Raw genomic sequence first — 23,988 nt, forward strand, 5'->3', positions numbered from 1 at the left:
AAAATAACCTATCAATGTGCAGACTTCTAAAAAATTAACAGTATTTAATATTTGTAATATAATTAATTTACTTATAACTAGTATGCTTAGCAGTTGCAGTGCTTTCCTGTTCTTCATGCTGAAAGAATTCATAGGTGATAGGAACAAAACATGCAGATCAGCCTGGAAAAAGTCACTAGCTGGATCAGACACATATCCAGACAATTGGTCATCACTCAGCTGTCATGTGTTCTATAAAATTTCTCTTCAAATACACCGAAAATACATGCAGGATCATTCAACATGCAGAAACACAGGTGAACACAGGGTTGAATTACCTTCCACTGACTCTGGAAAGTCCACTTCTGTTCCTGAGGCTCTCCATTTATGAAGCGGTCAATGATTTCATAAGCCTTACCCATCATACTTAACATTCCATTTTGGGTTCACAGGTGGCTGAGTATAGTTAATTTTTGTGATACTAGATAATGGGGAGAATGAGAGAACTGCTCTGTGGTCCTTAGCACAACAATGTGCTGACATTTGTAGCTGACTTACTGTATGGTTTTAAAAGGCTGTTTCATAGTCCAGAATATGAACAGGAAATTATATTAATTTTAAACCACAAGACCTAGTGAACACATTCAGTAGTAATGTGTTTATAAAAATTACATTTAACACTTTATAAAAGTCGAATACCATGGGGTAAGGTTGAAAATGCCTTTTGTGTTTTAACAAGGAGACATCCTTGGCTGATACAGCATGGCTAATGCCCATTTCCTTTGTAATTTTTCTTGGGCAGGGGGAAGAGTAAGTTTCCTTCAAAAGAAAAGAAGGAAAAATCCTAAAAAATATATAGTGAAAAGATCTGGGCATCAGGAGTCAAGAATTCAATCAAAGTATAGCTACATCATAGAATTTAAAGTTGTGTGAGTAAACAGGGTGCCCCTTCAAAATAAATTAAAAAAATTTTTTTCTGCAGAATTTTCTCTGAATGTCTGAAAATGCTTTCAGAAGTATTACTGGAAGATACCACAAAATACTGTACGTAGAATGAATTTATGAGAAATGGAGGTAATAGACAAATATGTGTTTCCACCAGGTAAAGCAAGACTAAAAAAACCATCACAATAAAATGGTAATTCCTGCTTCTCAAAGAAAGAGTCCACTGAAGGTAAGAGGTACTACTGTGGCTCCTCTGGTTTCATGATTTCAACCTCAAGCAAGCATGAAGTAGTGAGCCTTAATACAGTTCCTCTAAGTGAAACTCAGAGAAGAAAAGAGGTGCAGAGTCAAATTGTGCTAAACCAGCAAATTTGGGTAATATGCTGAAATAGCTAAGCACCCATCACAGCCCTAGTGAGATGAGAGAGCTTCAAAGCTTTTCTGGTGTTTGCTAGTATAGGAGGACAAACCAAGACTGACTCACAAATATCAGCCAGACTCCGATTAAAACCAGTCCTTCTTATCTTTAAAATTTGGAGGGACTTCCTCCTGACTTAAACTGTTATTATAAAGAAAATACAGGTGTATTAGAGCATCCTTTGAAGAGATTCACACATTGATGAAGGAGAAACTGATCACTGAAAACAGATTCATTATGAACTCAGCGTGTAGCACACAATTCATTTTATGAGTGACCTTATTCCTGCATCAAGCAAACTGAGGAGTGAAAATCTTTGCAAAAACCCCCAAAGTTATGAATCTAGCCCTCTAGTATGCCACATCTCAGCAGGCAAGATTAAAAAGACCAAATATTACACCTCAAGACTGCAACAACAAAGAGTTTATTAGAGTCAAGAATATATAACCACTGTACAGAAAACATCCAGAGTAAAAGTGTGAAATAGGGAACTCTGTGCATTCTGGTTGCTGAGCCTGTTAGTCATGATTTAATTGGGTGCCTACAGCTTGATAACTTATTAGAATTTAAAAACACTTTTGTAACCAGGGAAGAAGTGATTGTCTTTTCTAAATGGCAACACTGCTGAGGGTGGGAAATAAAGGTTTATACAAATTATATTTAAAACTTACTCAAGGAACAAAGTTGGTTAGAGGGAATAGAGGAGATCGCCATGGTTCTGTGGTGCTTCCGCAGAGAGGAGCTGTAGCCTCACTGCTGTAATCTGTACATATGTGTGTTCAGTACAGCAATTATTTCTATTTTTAAATAAGAAAATATATTAATGAGAATTTACCCTCAAATCCGGCCTCTTCCAGTTATCTTTGGCTTGAGAAAGTTGCTTACTTCAACCTTTGAGGCTCACAAGTTTTCACTGGAAAGCAATACCACAGCATCTGAGCCCCAAGGATGGTAAAAACAACCATTTTCCTTTCAAAAACGGTTGTTTAAAAACGTTCAGTGAACACAGACTCAAAAAGCTTCTCTACCTCCTGAGCTCTGAATTCTCCATGTTACCAAACCTGCAGCTTTTCCCTTCCAAAACTGGTGAAGTCCACGTGGGCTTTAGAAAGTCTCTTCCTTAAATGTTTGCTGGTTTCCACCACCAAGCAAAAGGCTTATTTTCTCCAATACTGTAAGAAAACAAAAACCACATAGCATGTTATTTACACAACTTGGTTTACTCTTATAGAACACGCATAAATTGAACTTGACATTTAAAAACCTGGTAAAATGTCTAAAGGTAGGCTATTTCCACAACTCTTCTGGAGAACAAATACCATCTCTATATGAGCCTTGACAAATGGTGTAATCCAATCCACACAATCCTTCTGGTAGAATTTGCTTTATTTTATTTTGGCATCTAATAGAAAGAAACCAGAAACTTTGTCCAGAGGGAAAAGAACTACAGCTGCATCATGGGATGCTGCAGAATTATCATTTACTTAATTTGAGTTTGTTTCTAAGCAGAGGACAGCCAACCATTAGTACAGCCACAAATTGTAAAGCTACAGTTTAGGTGGGACACTTCTCATCCACCAGGCTTTCATTTCCTTAATCAATGCTTAGCTTGAGCCCTGAGCGTAACTGATTTGGCTTGTAAATTTTAAAGGGAAATAAAACATGAAGTTAGTGACTTAATTGGAGATCGTTTCAGTTCTCTGCATAAATAAATGATGCTGTTAAAATTAACATGGCTTTCCAGGAACAAGCAGCAGTAAAAGAATAAATACTGTTAAATAAATATTGCTAAACAAAAAAACTCAATAAAGATCATTTAAAATGGAAACTATTGTGGCCAAAATCTGCTGCTGTGTCAAATTACTTGTGCAGAGCTGTTTTTTGTTAGTTTTTCCTTTTTAGACAACTTGTATTACTTTTAAGAGCAAGGCCACTGGCAATTCAATGCAGCATTACATATGAACAAATTGAAAACTTCAATTGGTCATTGTGTAAGATGACCCTTTTACAGCAAATTCAATGACACATTAATTGTTCACTTGTTCAATGATTTACAGACCCTGTGAAGACCCAATGAGCAAATTCTTAAAGCTGCCTCAGACAAAAAAAGGAAGAATTATTTTGACTAATGAAGTACTAAATATCACTAAAATTGTCCTACTGACTTGTAATATAAAAAGAACAGATATTAATTACATTTTAATTAATTTCATTGTTAAGGCTTTTAGAAAAAAATATAAAATTAGAGTTCAGTTCTTAAGACTTGACAACAGCTGACTGATTTTTAACTTTTCATATTGTCTTCACACTTACAAACATCCAGTATTCTTGTAGGGGGAATCCATCAAATGAATTTTTTTACAGAACAGGAATAAAGGAAATAATCCAAACTCCAAAACCATCAGAAGAATCAGTTGGAACCAAGAGGTAGCTTAAGCACTTAAAAAGCTACACGCTATTGATTTGATTTTAAGCACAAACCCCAAAAGTAAAAAGGAAAGCTAAAAGCACACAGATAGCCAACTCTGGAGCAGAGCATAAGGAGTCCAGGACTCCAAGAAAAACAGCCCAAAGTACTGGGGAGACCAAATGAGGCACAGCACTTCAAATACATTGGGCAGAGGGAAAGGACTCCCTCCACCTTCCACAACACTCTGCCTAATGCAGTTAAGGAAAACTGGTGGTCTGTCTTTGCCACAGGATCACATTGCAGCCTCACATGAAACTGGTTCATCAGAACAGAAATTCATTCACCAGAACATTCAGGGCTTTCCTTTAAAAGCTGTTTTCCAGCTCACCTAGCCCCCAGTGCCCCACAGTGTGAGCTTGTGCATGGGGTTATTCCTCACTATGTGTGTGACCCAACACTTCCCTTTGTTGTAACTTCTGGAGGTTCCTGGAAGATCAAGGTCCCTGTGAATGGTAGCATTCACTTCTGGTTTATCAGTTACTCCTCCTAGTTTTACGCTGTCTGCACATTTGCTAAGAGTATACTTCATCTCATCAGGCAGGGCATTAGTAAGTATGTTAAAGAATTTTGCCCTCACTATCAACCCTTGGACCACATGACTGGTGACTGGCAAATGGAACTTGTGGCACTGATACATACTTTCTTATCCCAACACACCATCCAGTTTGCAATCTACACCAGTGTCCATTTCTCTGGTCTATATTGCTCTAGTTTGTTTATAAGGATATTATGAAAGGGAGTGCCATAGCCTTGAAAAGCCAAGAGAAAAAATAGCTAGAGCTCTCACCCAGTCCACTGAGCTCTGACATTTTATCAGTAAAGGCTACATCAGGCATGCTTTCCCTGTTGTAAATCCATGCTGACTATTCCCAGTCACCTTGAATCTATTCTCCAGGTGCAGTTCTGCTGACAGAAAACCTATCCCTTCTAATGCCAGAAGTGTCAAGGTTCCAGCTGTCCCCACCCTGGGACTCTCCATTTCCTAACTTAGTAAGCATGAGGTATTCCTGATTCTCCTTCAGTGCAGTTGGAGGTTCAGCCTCTTGTATGTGCAAGGTCTTGAGGACAATCTGGCAAAAATCTCTTTGCCATCCCTCATAACATTCAGTCTGCTACCCTCATCCAACAGCACCTTTACTTAGTGATTTAGACATTCCCGCACTGAACACCTCCTGCAGCCAGGAGCCAAATTCCTACTGCCCCTGCAAAAGATATCAGCCATTCCCCCCAACCTCTGATCTGAAAAACTGCATTATTCCTCAGGATCTGCACTTGAGGGAGGTGGACAGGCCTCTGACATAGGAGACACATGCTAGGGATCATGCTCTGTGGTAGTGTCAATGACAGAGAAGATGTGGGTGATGTTATGAGCAGAGCTCCTGTGCAGATTCTGTGAAATCTGCTGGGTCTATTAATGATCAAAATAACTGCAAGGCACAGTTAAGCAGACTAGCAAAAGTAGGCATAAGAAAGGAAGTTTACCTTCATTCACATACTGTGGGAATGAAAGCTAAGGAAGTTCTGGATCCTTCACTCAGAACTATAATTTTCCCATTTGCAGTTCTTACCATGAATACAGGTTACACTCCACTCAGCACATTTGCCAATGTTCTCTAAACTAGAGCCACTAAGAACCAGCCCTGGCAGCAAGAACATACTTTAAATTTGTTAGAAAATTATCTAAATCGTCACAGATACCAAAGTTAAGTCTTGAACTTATGACTCACAGCCTCTCACCTTATTCAGCTTTCACAAAGTCCACTAACTGACAAGGTATCTCACCTGTGCAAACTTGTGTATCTGCTCTACCACAGCTGCAAAGAGGGCATGGACACTTTCATCAATTAGACTCTGCATATAATGGACAGCTTCTTCATCAGACAGATCCAAACGAAACTTGTCCTGCACCTGGAATGGGGATGGAAATGACAGAAATACATTCAATTCAACAGTTAAAACACCCTCATCTATCTGAACTTCAAAACAGACATAATTATTTTAGCTGTGAAAGTTTAGTAGAAATTCTTTTAAGTTACAGCAGCTAAATGGAAATTAACAATGTTATGTAAAATGCCTACTTTTAAGTTTCATAATTGAGGTTCAATTTGAATTCAATTTGAATTCAAGAGAAGTACCTGGACTTAAAGAGTTTAAACAGAACTAAAATACAACAAGAAAAAGAGAAAATACTCAACATTCATTAAAGAAAAATAAAATGCCACTTGAGAACAAGAACAAACCTTTATATATAAAATATTAAAAATGTTGGAAAAGTCTAGATGATCCTAAACATTTTTAAAAGTATTTAAAGCGCTTCCTTACTCTAAGCTTATTTTCAGATACAATTATCTTTCAGAAACTGCAAGGAAATAAAGAACACAAGAACAGAGGAAGGGGCAAGCAAAACAACCCTGTCAAAACTGAATTTTATGAGACAGGTGAGATTTCATTAACTTTGATTATACCCACCATCCATTGGAGGTTTGGAGTTGGAGACACTGCTACTCCTTACATTTTTTCTTTAGACAGCAACATATTTTAACTGTTGCACCAATAATACATTTGAAATTATTCTAGGAATTAAAAGCTGAAAGCACTATAATAAGAAGGCAACAAGAACATCTATGCTTTCCTATTTCATCCTTGGCAAAGCCTTGACCCATGAATATTTACAAAGGTGCAGTGGGTGTTTTTCTGTGAATTCCAACTAATTCCATGGCAATTGATCAGGACTGCTCCAGATGGCAATATCTCACAAGCACCATTATGAGAGACCTTCCTTTGGAAATACTCAAAAAAACCCTCTGTACATAAAACTGGCAAGAGCCTAAACAGATCTTTATAGAGAAAACAAAACAAAACAAAACAAAAGGAAACAAAAAAAAGAAAAACAAAAAAACAAGCCAAGCCAAACCAAATCAAACCAAACAAAAAATCCAGAAAAAAAAACCAAAAAGACTTTGCTTTAGAGAAGCCAAATAACTTTTTCAGATATGCCTCATCCCTCGCAAAACTAAAGAGAGGCAGAAGCATAACTAAGCATTTTGGATGAGTTCAAATTATCTATGTAGGGAACTGAAGATATAAAACATAATTTTCTATAATCTTCTAAGTTTTCTAAACTGCTGGCTCTGCAGCAAGGTCTGCAGAAAGAATGGTAAGTGTTCAGATTCTTTCTGAAATAAAAATCAGCAAAATGGTTCAAAGCTGTGCCAGGGGATGTTTAAAACCACCTAAAGTCCATGTTGTATTATAATTATGGAGTCTAAGATGTCAGCATTCTATGTGTCAGCATCCTACCCCTGAAGTTTAAGAATACCAGTCACTTTGAAAAGCAGTGCTAATGACAATATGAAAATTGCCTAGGAAATTCGCATTATTTGCAGAAAATTGATCTTTTGTGGAGATGATGAACTAGTAAGACAATTTTTGCATCAAGTACGCAACTTATAGTTTAGATAAGACAATCCCTTTTACAGGGTCTTTATACAGAATGCTTCACAACCTGCCTAAATTGAATTTGTCCAATTTCAATCTGAAGAGGTTGAGATCATTAGAACTTCTTACACTGAAGAACTGCCCATCAGAAATCTCTCTCATGTAAGTAAATATCAAAATTATTTGTTAACCTTCTTAATCATCTCCAGAATATGACTAGAGGAGACTGTAGGATGTAATCAAGCTTTTCCTGACCATCTTCCATGCACACACATTTATTAAGCATCGACAAATAAATGAGCCAAATTATTTCAATAATGTTCTTAATAAAGTTGTATAAGTGAGATAATACCTTTTTTCCCCATTTTGTATTGTTATGCAACAGAGATATTACATATGGAAGTACCCTCTTTATGACAGCAAAATATCCCAAGATTTACACTTAGTATTACGCCACATTCTTTTCAAAGGCAATGTATTCCAATAGTGCCCTTTACTACTACAATAAAAAGCATAACTTAAAAAAAAGCATAACCAAGCAGGGAAACATAACACTGCTTCACCAAAAATACAAACTCTGTTGCTGCTATGTTTGAAGTAAGCATTTATCCACTTATTTATCCTCGACTTCCTCTCAAAAAGGAATTTGATCAATACAAAATAATGAAGCCAACAGAATCCAAGCTGCAAAGAAAACAAGTCCCAGGAGGATATTTAGAAGATATTTCAGGCTAATATTATAAAATTTTTTTCTTCAAAACACACATGATGAAAAGGAAGTTTATTATCTCCCACAGATGCATTGCAAGTTTGACAAACAGTGATGAATACAATGGACAATTCCTATGTTTTCAACTATGTGCAACCTCCCCAGACTGGAGAACAGACTTACGTCAGCTTTCTGTTTTCAGACTCATAGAAAAGGTGACACAATAAGCATTCAGAAAAATTGCTAATTGCAGTGTCAACCAAACAACCAAAAACAAACATAAAAAAACCAACTAGAACAAAAAAACCCAACCAAAACAAAACCCCAAACCAAACCAAAACACTGCAACATTGTTACACAACTCTATTGCCGAAGTGCTTGATTAATATTCTTATTGGTTGAGAGAAAAATATCTTGCAGTTAGGGATGTTAAGATTTAACTTCATTCTATGGAATCAATGACTATTTAAACCCACCTCTCACCTTCACCAGGAACAGACTGGAACACTAATGTATGTGGAAATAAACTTACACACTGTTAGACCTTGCAGTCAGCTTAAAATTAACAGCAGAATTAAGTGCTGTGGATTACTAGACCTTTGGATTAAAGTTTTTCAGCACTGAAATTAAAAGTGACAGCTGAAACTTATCTCAGAAGAATGGCAAGATGACTCGAGCTGCAGCAATAAGATAAATATACATTGACTTCCAATTCTTGTAATAAATCCAATAGTAATTCTTATTTGAAACCTCTGGGCTACAAAGAAAAACATGTATTCTGAAAGCCAATGGTTTATCACATAGGAGCTGCAATTAGGAAGATTTTTTTGGATGGCGTAACAAAAAAGAGAGTAAGACTGGGGGGAGGCAGGTCATATTATGATGAGATCCACAATTATCTCATTTTACGAAATAAAGACGAATGGAAACCATCATGAAGGCACACAAAATGTCCCATCTTAATTATTTAGCACTCTCACCCTACCATTTAAATTAAATTGTTTTGTATCACTCATTAGTGTGTCAAGAAATAACACAAACATACATGGTGAAACTGGTTAAACTTTTGCTTCATTTTTAGAAAGGAAAATTTCAAATCCCACACTCTATACACATATTGATTACAAACACCAGGTTTCCACAGCAGAATTTAATGTTTAAGGATGTAAAGGCTGAACATAAAGAACTAGGGAGTTCACGAAGACTAGCACTAAGAGTCAAGTTTTCAAGTTTTCCATTCCCTATCCTCCTCCACATTGGCCAGTTTACTAATATAATGTGCAAGAACAGGATTACACAGTTACATGTATCGACATGACTAGAAAATTTATTATACTTCAGTGAAATTTGAAGTATCCTGTAAAAGGAAGCCACTGTCAGTTCTCTTTACTTACTCTCAGACTGACTTTTTCAAAAGGCAAAGAAAATAAAAAGAGGCCATAAACCACAAGGCACAGTTCAGAAGAAAATAAGATGAAATGGGGGTGAAGGGAGATGCATTTAAAAACAGATTACATGGAGCTGAAATGACGACAAGAACAGGGAAAGAAGCTGATCATTGCTTGCTGCAGTCACACAGAGACAGGACTGTAGCAAATGAACAAGCCAAAAAAAGGAAAAAAAAAGAATTACAGCAAAATCAACAAGAAATACCACTGTACATCATGATTATCCCATCTAAAATTGGACACTTAACTACTAACATTGAAACTAACTCAACAGTAAAACAACAACAACAGGAACTGGATACTTAATTGCTCCATAACCTCACAAAACAGTTAACTGAAACAGTGATTTTTTTGAAGGTGTTTTTTACTTTTTTTGTTTTCGTATAACGAGTATCTATTAAAGGTCTTACTGCACTATAGTGGAAGGCCTACGAATTAATTCAGCTGAATCAATCTCTGTGTCTATCCTTCAGTATTTTGCTATTCTGTACTGTTGGAAGTGTGACTTGGGGACCGAGACCACACAGAAACCTACCCCAGAACAGTACTAGTGCAGGTTACTGAACTTCATTGCAAAGCTCCAAGGTTTTAACTTCTTATTCCTTAACCATAAGACTACCCTTTTTCTCTCACCAAAGAGCAGGTTTGTATGTTTGTCCGCAAGTTTGACCAACTGTACTGTAGAGGCCATAGTTATCCTTGTATGAAATTCAAGATTTTCCCTTTTTACTTGGCAGCATCTTCTCTCTGCTAAAATGTTACCTAAAATCGATTAGATACCTAAGGCTCCATGTTGAAGCAGAATTTTTAGCAATTTTTAGGAATCTTTTATAAACTTCAGAGCAGCATCCAGTTCCATACTGCATGGACATTCACAGCAGTGCTTTCTACTGAAGAATGTAGCAATACATTCTGAGGTAACAAATCACGAGTTCATGCAGGAAACCTTTTCAGTTCTATTTACATTTCAGAGTACTTTGCAAGTCAGCCATTCTGAAGATTGCTGGCTGCTCCAGTATTTATTCTTCCACCAACATTAAGCAGCACCGCTGGTGTTATTGTGACTACCAGCTAATGATTTGATAATTCCAATACAGGTAGGACTGCTCACTGCAAAATCAGCATGATTTATAAGAGAAGTATCAGTGTCCTTTTGCACGAAGTCATAATATGCAGAGTACAAGCACCATGACTAGTACTAAAACCACAGATAAAAATCAACTGATAGCCCAAAAAGCAGGGGTTTCACTATTATTTTTACTACTTTGCTTTCCCAACTATAGTACTATCAAAAGCCAGCATTCAGTGCTTGTGTAGCAGAAACTGGCATTAAATTCTTTGCTTAAGACTTTCCACCTTTCATCTTCCTCACCTACTTTCCTGCTTTCCCTGCTGCTTGTCCTAACAACACACTGTAAAACTACAGATACTCTTTTTACATCAACAATTTTATTTAAAAGACTATTCTAAAACAAGCTTTTGTTTTCAAGACTTTGATTTGAAAATACCTTTATTTTCTAAACAAGCATCTGTAGGCTTCTGTAATGCTTTATTCTTAATAGAAGACAATAAAGACATTAGTAAATGTTTCTGTATTAAACTTCCATAAAAATAAGAGTTTTAGCTGCTTCAGTACACAAAAGTGGTCCTCTTCCAGCTCAGATTTCCATCATAATCACTGAAACCTTATAACCAAATATGCAGCATTAGATAAACAGGAGTACAGGAGTGTTGGTTCATGTGAGGTTTACATCTTTTTTTTTTCTTTTTTTTTTTTTTAATGTATTTTGAAATGAATTAATACAGATACAAACTCAACAGCCCAGAAACACAAAGGCTGCAGCATCATTACCCAAATGGACAGGAAGATGAACATCTGGCTAGGCAAAATAAGCTCCATGTCAATGTGACACTTGTACAAAGAATGAACCTCCCCAGAGCAGCAAGCAAATCTAAACACTGAAATGAAAAGACTTCTACCAAGCAAAACTAAGTTTATTTCTGGTATAAAATTAAGCTTCCTCTTGGCATTAATATATCTCAGAAATGTTTCCTTGTTTCACCTTTTAACAAATACTGGATGAAAAGCGACTGACACCCACTGTCTTAAAAAGGCTTGCCAAGCTGACATCACAAGTCCTTTTCCATTTGCTAACTGATGAACTCAGCTCTCAAGTATCCATTGACTGACTCATGGGGAGGACAAAGGACAGTGAAAAAGCACAGAAATGGAAAAACACAGGGAGTTTTACTACCAGATGAAGAAACCAGCACAATTACTTTGTGCTTTAAAAGGGCTAGCTCCAAAACTCTGGACTTATAATCACATTGTCTCTCTGCCTCAGATTTATACTTGTAGAACAAAACTGATTTTATTCTGCTATGCTTAATATAAAGGAAAAATATATCAGCTCTCCCTTGACAGTTTCCAAAACACTCAAAATGTTCTTTTTCTTACCAAGGTGGAAGAGAGCTAACCAAAGTTCTCACAGTCTTAGAAACACTGAGGGTGCTCTCAGTGTTACACTCCATAGGAAGAAGATTCTTCACTCTGTTGAATGGTTTCAATTTAGCCTTTTCCTGCGTGTAACCAAAGGTGCTATCAAAACTCACTGGGGCTGCTTCCAAAAACAGCAGTCACCTACTGCATATTGGAAGCCAGGTGTTGAGTCTATGTTCTCAACAGAACAGTTGCAGCTGCATCCTCTTTGCAGCACCTTCTTTAATCAATGGGTATCTGAAACACAGCTCAGTCAATTAGGACGCTGTCCTTTAATGCCTGTCGAGTTCTTTGTGCATCAATGAATCACTGGTCCCTGATGTTTTCCAATTTAAAGGTCAAACTTGCTATGAAGGACAGATAGAACCCATCTGGCTTTCCTGTAGAAAAATCAAAAGCTTTTTTTGTTAGGAGGTGACAGTGCTGAATACATTAGCTACATCTGAAGACTGATGGTCCACCACTTCCTTACGCAAAACTGGCTGTATAATTGACTGCAGATTTTAGTCATTACTACTTAGATTTATAGCACTGGCTAATTTAAAAAAGCCTGACAATTAGCAATTAGTGTTGCAGCTGTACTGGAAGTAAAAAAGCAAGTAGCATTGGCAGGAAAAAAAGCTGTGCGGAGTGAAACCTTCATTTTATTACCAGTTATGCATTGCCAAATGCACAGAAAGAGATTTCAGCCCAAGCCTTTTCCTGAAAACTTAGAAGTGTAAAAGAACATGGGAAGAGTGGAAAATTTAAAGGCAACTGTCCGAAATGTCACAGAAAGGGAGAAGCAAGCTGGGGAGAATCTTTGGCTACTTTCCAATTTAATTTCCTTTTGTGACATCCTTAAGCGAAAGTGGATTTGCAGAAAAGCCTAAATGAGAAGGTGGCAGTAGGAGAATGGTGTCATGGAGCATGATGTTAAGAAAAACAGACTGACAGTTTTCTTTTTAAATAGTATGGAGAGGAGAAAAAGAGACAGAAGGATAAAAAAAGTAACTAATTCCAACCTCTGCAGTAGCTTTTTCTTGGTAAAAAAATTGACAAATGTTTTCCTGTCAAACAAAAAATGAGTAATTTGAGGAGAGTCCTAGGAAGATGGGAATAATTTTGTATAGCTTTGTAAACACCGTTTTCTGTGTTCTTCTACAGTGAGAAGTAGCAATTGAACATGGAGTGAGGGAAGTGAGTCAACGAAACAAGCTTTTCTTATAACTGAAAGGCAATAGCCAATTTATCTAGTTCTATTTGGTATACATGCTGAAAGTGGGTAGCTGGTTGAAAAATATTTTTACATATACTCTCAAAGAAGAGACTTGTAACTTCAAATACAGCTGTTTTGTTTTTCATGCCAATGCTGACCAACTTATTTTCAGTTTGATTTTAAGCATCTGGATGGTCAGCACTGCTTTAATTTCTGAACACAGATGTTACTCAAAGTGAGTAAGAAGGTGCAGTGGAATTCCCACATGCTCTAAATTTGCGTCTCTCATTGAAGTCATTGGGAGTTTCTGTTTCTTTGTAAACCAACAGGAAGGGAAAATCCACACTGTCGTCCTTCCATGATAAGCAGAATCACAGAATGTTTTGGGTTGGATAGGAACTTAAAGATTACCTCATTCCACTCCCTTGGCATAAGCCAGGAAGCCTTCCACTAAGATCAGATTTCTCAAAGCCCCATACAAGCTGGCACAGAAACTTTCCACAGAGAGGGAAGCCACAACTTCTTTGGGCAACCTGTGCCACTGTCTTAACCTCCCTCATTGTAAACAATGTCCTTATGTCCAGTCTGAAATCACTAAATCTCATCCTATCATTACACACCCTTGCAAATGTGCCCCCCCCCTGCTTTCCTGTACACCCTTCAGATAATGAAAGACTCCTGCTAAGGTCTCCTCAGAACCTTTTCTTCTCCAAGCTGAATATCTCCAACTCAGTCAGACACCTCTCTGATTATCTTCAAAACCTTCCTCTAGACTTGTTCCAGGTCCTTCCTTTGGTTAGGGGCTCCAGAACTGGACACAGCGCTGCAGGTGAGATCTCACTGAATCTCACCGAGGGGCAGCATCACCACCTCTAGAAGAGTTTAATTAAACATAGTCTGAAATTATTTTAAGAAGAAATATCAAAATTCAGATAATCCAGTTGTTTCCAGATCTGTCTCAATAGAAGAAATTCAAAGGACTGATGATTTCCCATGATCCTTTCAGTCTAACTACTGAGCATCATGTTGCAATACCTATATCTCAAGAAATTTTATGTAAGATTGAAAAAGAAACCAAGTCATACAAAAGGACATTAGTGTTCATTATTCTGTTTCAATTTATTTTACTCTAGCCATTACTATCTTAATGGTATTTCCAAATTTTGATTTAGAATATGTATGTAGTTACGAAATTTAAAACTTCATTATGATTCTAAAAACTCAGATTATTTTCTTAAATTTCAGAAAAGGGGAACACCAAAAATTATTCCCAAAGGCAGCTTTACTCACTAGCATGTTTTACATCTCACTGTATTTTTATTACCAGCAGGCAGAATATTTCCTCCAACATAAAGCATTTTGATATCTCTACCCATCTAAAGTGAAGAGGCTGCATTATATATATAATTTTGTGAAGCTGAAGATTAGATGGGAATGTGAGCTACAATCTAATATCATAATGAGGAATCAAAACATTAAAAAAGAACCCTTTCTTTAAAAGTAATCTTTAGAATAATAAATAACAATATGAATCACAAGGATCTCTGTGCCAAAGGAATTGTTTGCCAAAACAACTGATGGGTAATACTCCCTTCAGTAACCATTTTTGAATAAAACAATCCTTATTTTTTCACTATACAAAATTACCTGTCATTTAATCACAGAGCAGTATTCTGATTTATGGTCACATTTAGCTAAGGTTACCTTTACCCTGTTGCCTCAGTCATTTGACTGCTTAAGTGAGACCAGAGCATCACTAGCTCAGCCAGCCCCCACAAGCAAAATTGAGAGCTCTGAAAGCAGAGGATGAACATTACTACAGCACCAATCAGGACAACACTGACTATGAACTTCCACATACACTACTAAGCAGAAAACAAAAAAAGATACAAAAACATTTGTAAAACTCTACTTTTGTCTTCCATGAAAGTGCTATCACAGTTGAAATAGCTATTGACTTGACTCACATAAAGGTAATTTGATTTTACAGGTCAGATCAAAATGGATCTTTAGCTGATTTGCTTCTGTTGAAATATATATAGATTTTTTGTTTAAAACTCTAAAAAAATAATTAAAAAAATCAATTGAGATGCTGAAAGCATTTATTCAATTTTCCTACAACAATGTACAGTATTATCTTGTTAAATGACTGAAGAAACTTGCTACTCAGCCCAAGAGACACAAGACATCTTGTTCCTGTTTTTATTAGTACTAACAAAGCTTATAACTGATTTCAGACAGGCTAATGAGAATTTAATATCCAGAATGAGTTTTCCAAAACCTTATGAAAAAAAAAAAAAAAGAACAATGACCTATTCAACATTCTGTAGTGGTTTAAGATGATTCTTATCCCAGCTGATTTAACTGCTTTTATAAGCTGAAAAAGTAAAACCAAAAACTGAGAACTAAAGAAAACAATTACTGTCATAGCAGCTTTTAAAACAGCTGTTTGCATCCAGCAGCTAATAATGTCAACAACTGCTTTACGGTAGGGTCCTCTGTTCTACTCTTTAGACATCTCATTATGATCCATTGTTTTTGCATAAAAGTCAGGATTATATTCAATGGAAACATTCTGTAAACAGACCACACCTGAAGAGTAAAAAGGAGTTAAAACAGTTGAGCTGTCCAAAAGATAATTAAGAGTTTGTACAAAATAACACTTTACAACACCATTAGGGTTTGTTTGGGCTTGGGTTATTTTTTTATTTTATTCTTTTTAAGGAACAAGCACACTGTAAATTAATTTAGACAACTTGGAAAGTGCTATCTTTTCCTAAAGAACGTGAAGGCGATTTATAGTGATTTATGTTCTTTATAAAAAATAATTGTCTTTCTGGTTCAGCTCTAGGTCTTCACATTTTAATGACTCTGTTAACAGAAAGACTTGAACCTACCGTGTGGGTAATCACAGCTCAACAGGCTGCTGCAGCACTGTCAGACCTCAGTATCCCAGTAAGTAATATCTGCATTTGATCTAACAGTCACAACTGTCATACAGCAAATGGGCTTATGTACTTTTCATGCAAAGAAGGCACTATCATTTGCACTTTTTAAAGGAATTTTGAACTAACGACATTGATCTATTCATAGCTCTTAGAACTTCCTTGCAAATTTTAATTCCTGCTGTGATCCTCAGCTGGAGACAAAACAAGCATGCTTATCATTATTTTGATTTTTTTACTGCTGGACAGCAGAGAACTGTAACATACTAAACAGCTGTAGGGACATGTCCACTTTCAATTCTGCATTATTGTTAGTTCTATAAAGTTATATGGAAAAGTTTTACAGCACTGGAGTTTAGGAGTATCTGAAATACTCAAACGGTGCTATATTAAAATGACGGTTTACAAATATTTTACAGAATCTGACATCCTATTAATTACAGAAAGCCAATATATCCTCAGAGAGTGCTTCTACTGAGTTTACCAACATAAAATTTGATGCCAAGATAACTAATGATGATGCATGTTAACTGGTGAGGAACATGGTGAGACTGACTTGAACAAAAAGTATCAGAGATCATGAGAAAGCATTCAAGGCAAGAATGAACACTGTAACGTAAACGGACACTGAACTCTTGACAGAGGTAAGAAAGATCAAAATGTGTTGCAAGTCTCAAACTTACTACTGCAAACACTCTAGAATTCAATTAAAACATCAGTTTGAGCTCTCAATGACTCTCTCAGTCAATGACAAGCTTTCCAAAATCAGCCCCTGCACTACTTGTAGATACACAATTCAGTTTCTCCCAGGATTCACTGTGCGCCTATTTGCACACTTTGCAATCTGCAAGGTTTTGACTTGTAACTGTATTACCGAAGGACAAAAAAAGACAAACAAAACACCCTCCCCCCTCCCAAAAAAAACCTCCACCCAAACAAAAAATTAAAACCCCTAAAACCCACAAAAAAACCCAACATTCAAACAAAAGAAGTATTTCTCCACGTTTTTCCATCAGGAAGCCAGAAACATTCACGTCATCTCTACAAAGATGAAATTCATACGCATCTGTTGCAAGCATAATGTTATGAAGGTGTTTTCCTTCAAAAGAAATAAAGTTATTCCCATCATCTAACTCTTAGCAAGCAGTGAACTGTTCTGATTTTCTGTTCTACTCCTCTATCTTACATGAGCAGTATACTCCATCTTTACAGGGCACCTTGGGAAAGAGGTGAGGTTCAAATATTGATGTGGTCACCTTTACCATGAAATACAGCACTTTTGGCTAGCCCAGCATTCCTGGAAATGAAGCAGAATAGCTACCTAATTCCGTGCATCAGTATGAAACCAAGAAACTAAACAAATATTTGAGTGCCTGCAGGCAAAAGCAAAGATTTGCTTGGAGCCATAACGTGTTTTTCTTCAGGGTCACTGTATTAGAACATGAAATACTATAAATTTAAAGATTCTAAATCTCTGCTTTCACTGCTTCATGAAAATACAGAAGAACACCCTACTCCAGACAAAATCCACTGCTCAAATAAAAATTACACTGAACTGATTTCCACTGGATACAGAGGCTCCACAAAGTCTTTTGTGGATTTAAAACAGATCATCCTTCACTATAAATCAGTTTATAAAAAAAGCCAATGTCTTTAAAATATAAGTGTAATGAAATCTAGATGAACATGAAACCAGTATTTTTAATGTCAGTTGTTGCTGAGAAGTCAAATGGAGAAGTCAAATGATTCACGCTGGTGCAAAAGGACAAAATTAGAATTACAGGACACATTTCATGGAAGTGGGTTTTTTTCACAGTATGAAGATATGCCAGCTTACTGCTTTCATCCATTCAGTAGACTGGTTTTATAAAACGATCCATGACTTGCAGGATTCTAGAACTGATGGAACAATCCTTCAGTATAGTAAGTGCTGATTGTTTCACTTACTAGAAGTTTTCCAACAGTGGACCACTTAAAACCACTTGGTTATAAAAAACTACTTTGTTCTAAAAAACCACTCGGAACAGAATGCTAGAGCAGACTGTGCATTATTATATCCACAGTAGAAAGCAATTCTGTATTTATGGGCACGTGTGCTAAGTGATCTCAAAAGTATATTCTGATACTGTTAACATCAATGATTCCAGAAATTGCTCAGAACTTACAAAACATGAGCAAATATTGTGAAGTCACTAGTTACAAACAAGTCACCACAAGTGACTGGAACTTTCATGACATGATGACTTTGGTTTCTGAGAAAGAAGGAAAATTTTCCAGTTACCTTTTTTACAGTCTTGTCAGGTTCAAGAGCAATATCCGGAATGTTGGCATCCACCATGAGGGAAAATAAGTTCAAGATCAAGTTGGAATACCTAAGCAAAAGAGCAGATTAGGTAAAACACTTCGTAAACTGTACAAAAGACATTTTGTAAACAACTTACAAATACATCATTCTCTTATTCTGAAATGGCAATATTTCAGGTGAGATGCATTCACAATAGTTTAGTCGAGCATATTTATGTTAAAGATTAGATGTTAAAAATGTAAGATACTGGATATTCGCAGTGAAAATTTAACATTCAATCTGCCTCAAAAATGAACAGATTGCTCTGCTTATCTTATAATTTTCTTAAAATTGTTAGAACATTTATTCAGGGACACATCAAATATAAACTGATTTCAAATATTTTAAGATTTAATATAATTTTCTACCTCTAGCAGGACAGAAACACAGAAAAATACTAGAATATTGATTCAAAGGTTATTTCTTATAAAAGAGGTTATCAGGGACACAGCAGTTATATAAATTAGAATTCAAACACCTGAACTCTTCACAATTACAAGAAATTATTTTTCAAGTTGCTGCAAGGGCTTGTGCCATATCAAGTTGAATGTAAGTGATTTTGCCAGAACAAAGTCTACAGTTGTTCAGTTAAGGTGCAATAACCCTAGCAGACATGCTGCACTTAGAAACTCCAAAGATAATTTATAATCATTAAAAAAGACAAGACAAAATATAGTTTTCTTTTAAAGAATACCATTTTGCCCATGCAGACAATTAGGAGCTAGTTGCTTTTTGAAAGGATAATTTTCAATCTGTTCAACATAAACTGAAAGTTTCTTTCCTCTGTGAAGACATCTAGTTTTCTTTCAGAGACAAAGTATGTGACAAAGTATGTAAGTGACTTCAAAATCTGAAACATTACTTTGATAAGAGCACTAGGAGATTCACAGATGACAGAAAATGAATTCTTAGCAGCAAAACTTGTTCAGTAGCAGGCTAATGAATGTATATAAACTGACAACCACAGTAAGAAATATTAAACTGTACAAAAGTACTACTTCATAACCATATTTTACAGAGTAAACACCACTCCAAAAAACCTCTCCAGAAATACACAATTCCATCAAAAACTCAACACTTCATTAGTAACTGCAATTAGTACTACCTAACACATCCCAGTGTGAATTTTAACCCTTTGTACTACACATTTAAAATAAAGTGTTTTCACAGAAGTCTTTTGTGTATAACTTGTTTCACCTGTTCTGCTTTCCTTCTCTAGGGGTGTGGGGCTGGAATCAGAAATATCACTTTTATCATAGATTAAAAAGAATATAGGAAGAAAGAAAGAAAAGCTACACTACCACTGTTTCAGTTCTGTGAAGCCTGTCAGTAGACTGACAGGTAGTCAAGCTGCTTTAGTGCTAGGCAGAGTCACCACAGGTTTTAATGACATTTTTTTTCTACTTGCCTGAAGTACAAGCAAATCTCACTTTAAACAGGCAGCTACATCATCTTACATCTCTCCCTAGGTCATTGGTGGCCTCCACTAGTAATTCTCCCTTTGAACTGACCTAGAAATCCAGAGTCTTGAGTCAATTCTGCTCTCAAACCACATAAAGGATGTAAGCTTACAAGCACTACAGGTTACTGGGGTTATTTGAATGATGGAGCGTTGTACAAGAGATTTCAAAGGCCTAGACATCACTGCTAGATGGTAATTAAGAGCTGGTTCTGTTCCATAAAGTGAACATCTTTTGATTTTTGGTCCTTGAAGTAAAAGGACTAGAAGCATAAGATCATCTGAAGACCTTCATTAAATAATTCAAGACAAGGTTATTTTGGGGCGAGTATGGAGCAAGAAGAGATAAAAATCAGAAAAGAGCTGCTCTCTATACTTATGTGCAAGTCTCTCATCTGTCTCTCACCCCAACATTTCTTTAACTTAGTAATCAACTAGATGGTTGCCTAAGGATGAAAAAGAGCTTATTAAGTTAATTTTATAGCTGCCTGCAGGATCCTTGTCATATTTCACAGATTTTTAGAAAATTTATTAGAAACGAGGACTTGGCAAGGGAGGAAGAGATTCCTACTTCAGACAGCTGGCAGTTCCCATAGGCAACTGACAGCACAAAATCATCCTAACACTACACATTTTTCTGCAACATCCAAGTCAGAAATCTGACACGTGCAAATCATAGCATTTGTCTTCGATACCTACAACACAAAGGCCTCTGGAATGGCCTCCACACACAGCCAGAATGAACCAGGGGATCTGTGTTTCTAGGTTTAAGGATCTTCATATATATAACTCAACCTGACACAATCTTTCACCCATTAATGCATTGTTTTCCTCACAACTCAGTATGAATAATTTACAAAATAAGTAAGAAGTCAGCTATGCTGAAAGATCAGTTAAACTTATTTGAAGAAACTTTGGAAAAATGAAAGATATTAAAGAAGTCCAACAAAATACCTCTAGCTCCTACACAGAAGAGACCAAGAAAAAAACCCGCATCGGACAGAAATTCAGATTCTCACTGGCATCTTTTATGGGTACAGTAATTTTGGTTTCAGGTGCTTTGTATCTCATCTAATATATGCATGATCCTCAGCATTCCTGTATACTTTTTTCTTTGGTTGGTTTGGGGTTTTTTTTGGTTTTTTGGTTGTTGTTTTTTTCCCAACATTTATTGGCTCCTTCACATACAGGTATCTTAAACCAAACAAATATTTAGGTTGTTGACACTGTAATACTCTACCAAATCTGAAGCCACAAACCTCCACTATAACAGTAGGATGGGAAAGTACATAACTACCTGCAGTCTCAAACTAAAGCCCTGTTTACCTGAACTCAATAATTCCTGATTTAAAAACATGAGTGCCTTTTCTGCAGTAGAACTGGTGAAACCCCAGAACTCACTTCTTACCAAGACTATGTACACTCCCCAGTGACTAACATATGTAGCATGTGCTCTTCATCCCCTCAACCTCACCTTCATCTCCTGACATAACCTCCAGTGGTAGTTAGGACGGATGTACCTGGTCCTGTGAGATGGCTGCATCCACCTCAAAGTGGATTCTGTCTGGAAGATAATACAATAGCCAACAGCTAAATTGAGCAATGTGCCCACCTAATCCTTAATACTGGTCAATGTCAATTGACAATAAACACATTGGTACTTCTCTTTCTTGCAAGTGAATTCCATCACTCCACCCATGACATCATGTTCCAGTTAGCTGTAACATAACTATGACATTTATTCTTAGTAAAGACATTTATTTACTCACAGTCCAGACTCAAGCAAAACTGACTTAATCTCACCAGTTCACTGTTGTTCTTCTCTTTCCACCATCTACTCCCACCTTTTAGAAAAATTACCTAGACCCTGCACTGCCTTGCTACAGCCTTTCCAAAGAATCAGAACTTCCTAAGTGCCATCACACCTTTCCACTGCTGCCTACAGTGTTTTTCATTCAGATCTCTATGACCTTTCTCTGTCCACTACAAAATCAAGAGCAGACTGGGGAAAAACACTGTGGTCCAGCCAGCTGGATATCCCCATCCACACAGAGCAATTGCCAACCCAAACTAGAGCTTCTTTCCCTAGTTACTTCCTACTCCTTAGCTATAGCCACTATCTCAAACTGAACATCAAACTTTTCAAATGCCTGATATAGGGGAAACCTATATTTGGGAAGGAACAGTACAATCAAAAATGTCACCCTAGGAGAGACTCTCCAATATTGTGGCTGGATTCTTCTCTGCTGGATCCTACTGAAGATGTGTAAACTGGGAATTCCGGCAGGAAGGGAATGCTGAAACATAACAAGACTTGCACGTCTTTAAATAGGCTTAACATTTGTAATGGAGGAGTAAGAGGCTGCTATAATGCAAGTAAGAATGCAAGTTCTGCTACCAGACAATTTCCCCTGCAGCACATTCAAAGCAGACTGCTCTTTCATTTCAGTACTGCTGGCAAACAAACATGAATGACTTATTGTTTGTCAAAAAAGTGTAACACACCTCCCCCGATTCCTGGAAAAAAAACGAAACCAAAAAGCAAACAAACAACCAACCAAAAAAAAAACCAAAACCAAAAAAATAAAACAGGAAAAAAATCAGCCTAAGACTGTACACCATACACCAATGATCATATGCCAAAATGCTGCCAACGTAAAGCAATGAACAAAACTATTTCTCCACTTTTGATTGTTTGTACTATGCAACATCTATTTCCACAAGGAATCCTGAAATACTAAGATACAGCACTTGAAATGCACTGTGAACTCTCTGTACCCCAGGGAAGTTAAAAAAAAAAATAAATTAACAGAGATGACAAATGGAGTTTGCATTTTGTCTTAGCAAGCAGAGGTTGATTTCACATTATTTAGCCAGAAGAATAATCTGTGAACGAATTTGTGTCAACATGCAGAACTGTGAGAACTAAGACATTCTAATTATTCTTTTTTCAATAACTAACCTTTTCAGTTCTAGCTGCTTAAAGTAACAGTTACAGAAATACTAATATTATCCTTTGTTGTCTTTGTTGAATGCCTTAAAGATATTTATCCAGAACCATTTAAAAATACTTTCCCTATTAGACTGAACAAATATTGGAGAGACTATAATTACAACTACAATCCCAGACATTAAAAATGAAACCATCTTGATTTACAGCTTAGTTTTACAGCCAAATTACTGCTATACTCCACACTTAATGATGATCTTTGTAGCAAATCATTACATAAATTACTGCAATGGATAATCCTTCACTGACACAACAGACCTTTCCATTGAAACCACTAAATTTAAGTAACAAAAGCAACCCAAGTATTTCACAAGAAACACAGTATTATGTGTTTTAATAAAAATTTAGAACATAAAATACACATTAGCCTTTCTGATGGTCCTCTGAAATCATCAGTATAATTTGCTAGTCACATGCACTATTTTTTCATGCTGAGTTGCTCTTAAGCCATTAATATCAGCTCATAAACCACCTCCTTACTCCCTCCTTTTACACAAGTGGAGAACCAAATGCAGGATTTCTGTTTTCTATTGCCTGCCTGCCTTGATCATACTACATGTACTTTTCACATGTGCTTTTCATATTTCTCATACTTTTTCACATATTTGCAGGTTTAAATTATGTGATCTTGATACTAAAGGGAAATTCTTTCATTTCCATTGAAAATGCACTAAACCAAACCACTGGAGAGACCAAGAGTGCTTACATACTCTCTGTTCTAACAGAACAAATCTAAGCTATACTTGGCTCAGAAAGCTGATGGCAAGAGTAATTGCAAAAGAATGAAACTCATTCTAAGTTTAAAGGAGAGATCTGTTGGTTCATAAATTAATGAAATCTAGAGACACCTTAGCTGTCACAGTTCTGGGTATCTACAGAAACTTGATTAACACTACAAGTAGGTAATTTTTGTCCTCTGGAACCTGAACCCAGCTACGTTTATGTATGGGCCACCATCAAGCCAAAATGTGATCATGACTAATTTAAACCAGAGGAGGATAACTAGCAAACAAGTAATGACTGAAGAGTTAAAGGACAGCTACTTATCATTAATAACCAGAGGAAAGTCATCTAAAGACAAAAAAATTCCAAAAACCAAGATAAAATTTAATACTTCACATGAGT

At 36.5% G+C, this 23,988-nt stretch overlaps 1 protein-coding gene across 3 annotated transcripts in view; it reads right to left on the reverse strand.

Moving 5' to 3' along the window:
• Window positions 1-1,736: 1,736 nt before the first annotated feature.
• The window catches only part of PIK3C3 (phosphatidylinositol 3-kinase catalytic subunit type 3), a 65,519-nt gene continuing 43,267 nt past the window's right edge, over window positions 1,737-23,988 (reverse strand). For 2 of the 3 annotated variants that reach the window (XM_030467662.1, XM_030467664.1), the window contains 3 exons: window positions 18,332-18,422; window positions 5,595-5,720; window positions 1,737-2,514 (listed from right to left, as the gene is read on the reverse strand). In XM_030467662.1, coding sequence (XP_030323522.1) covers window positions 2,500-2,514; window positions 5,595-5,720; window positions 18,332-18,422 — 232 coding nt within the window. In that variant the 3' untranslated portion in view covers window positions 1,737-2,499. The remainder of the gene's footprint in view (window positions 2,515-5,594; window positions 5,721-18,331; window positions 18,423-23,988) is intronic. The other variant, XM_030467663.1, reaches the window with a different exon arrangement.

This window comes from Calypte anna, chromosome Z (genome assembly GCF_003957555.1).
Source record: "Calypte anna isolate BGI_N300 chromosome Z, bCalAnn1_v1.p, whole genome shotgun sequence".
Lineage (NCBI taxonomy): Eukaryota > Metazoa > Chordata > Aves > Apodiformes > Trochilidae > Calypte > Calypte anna.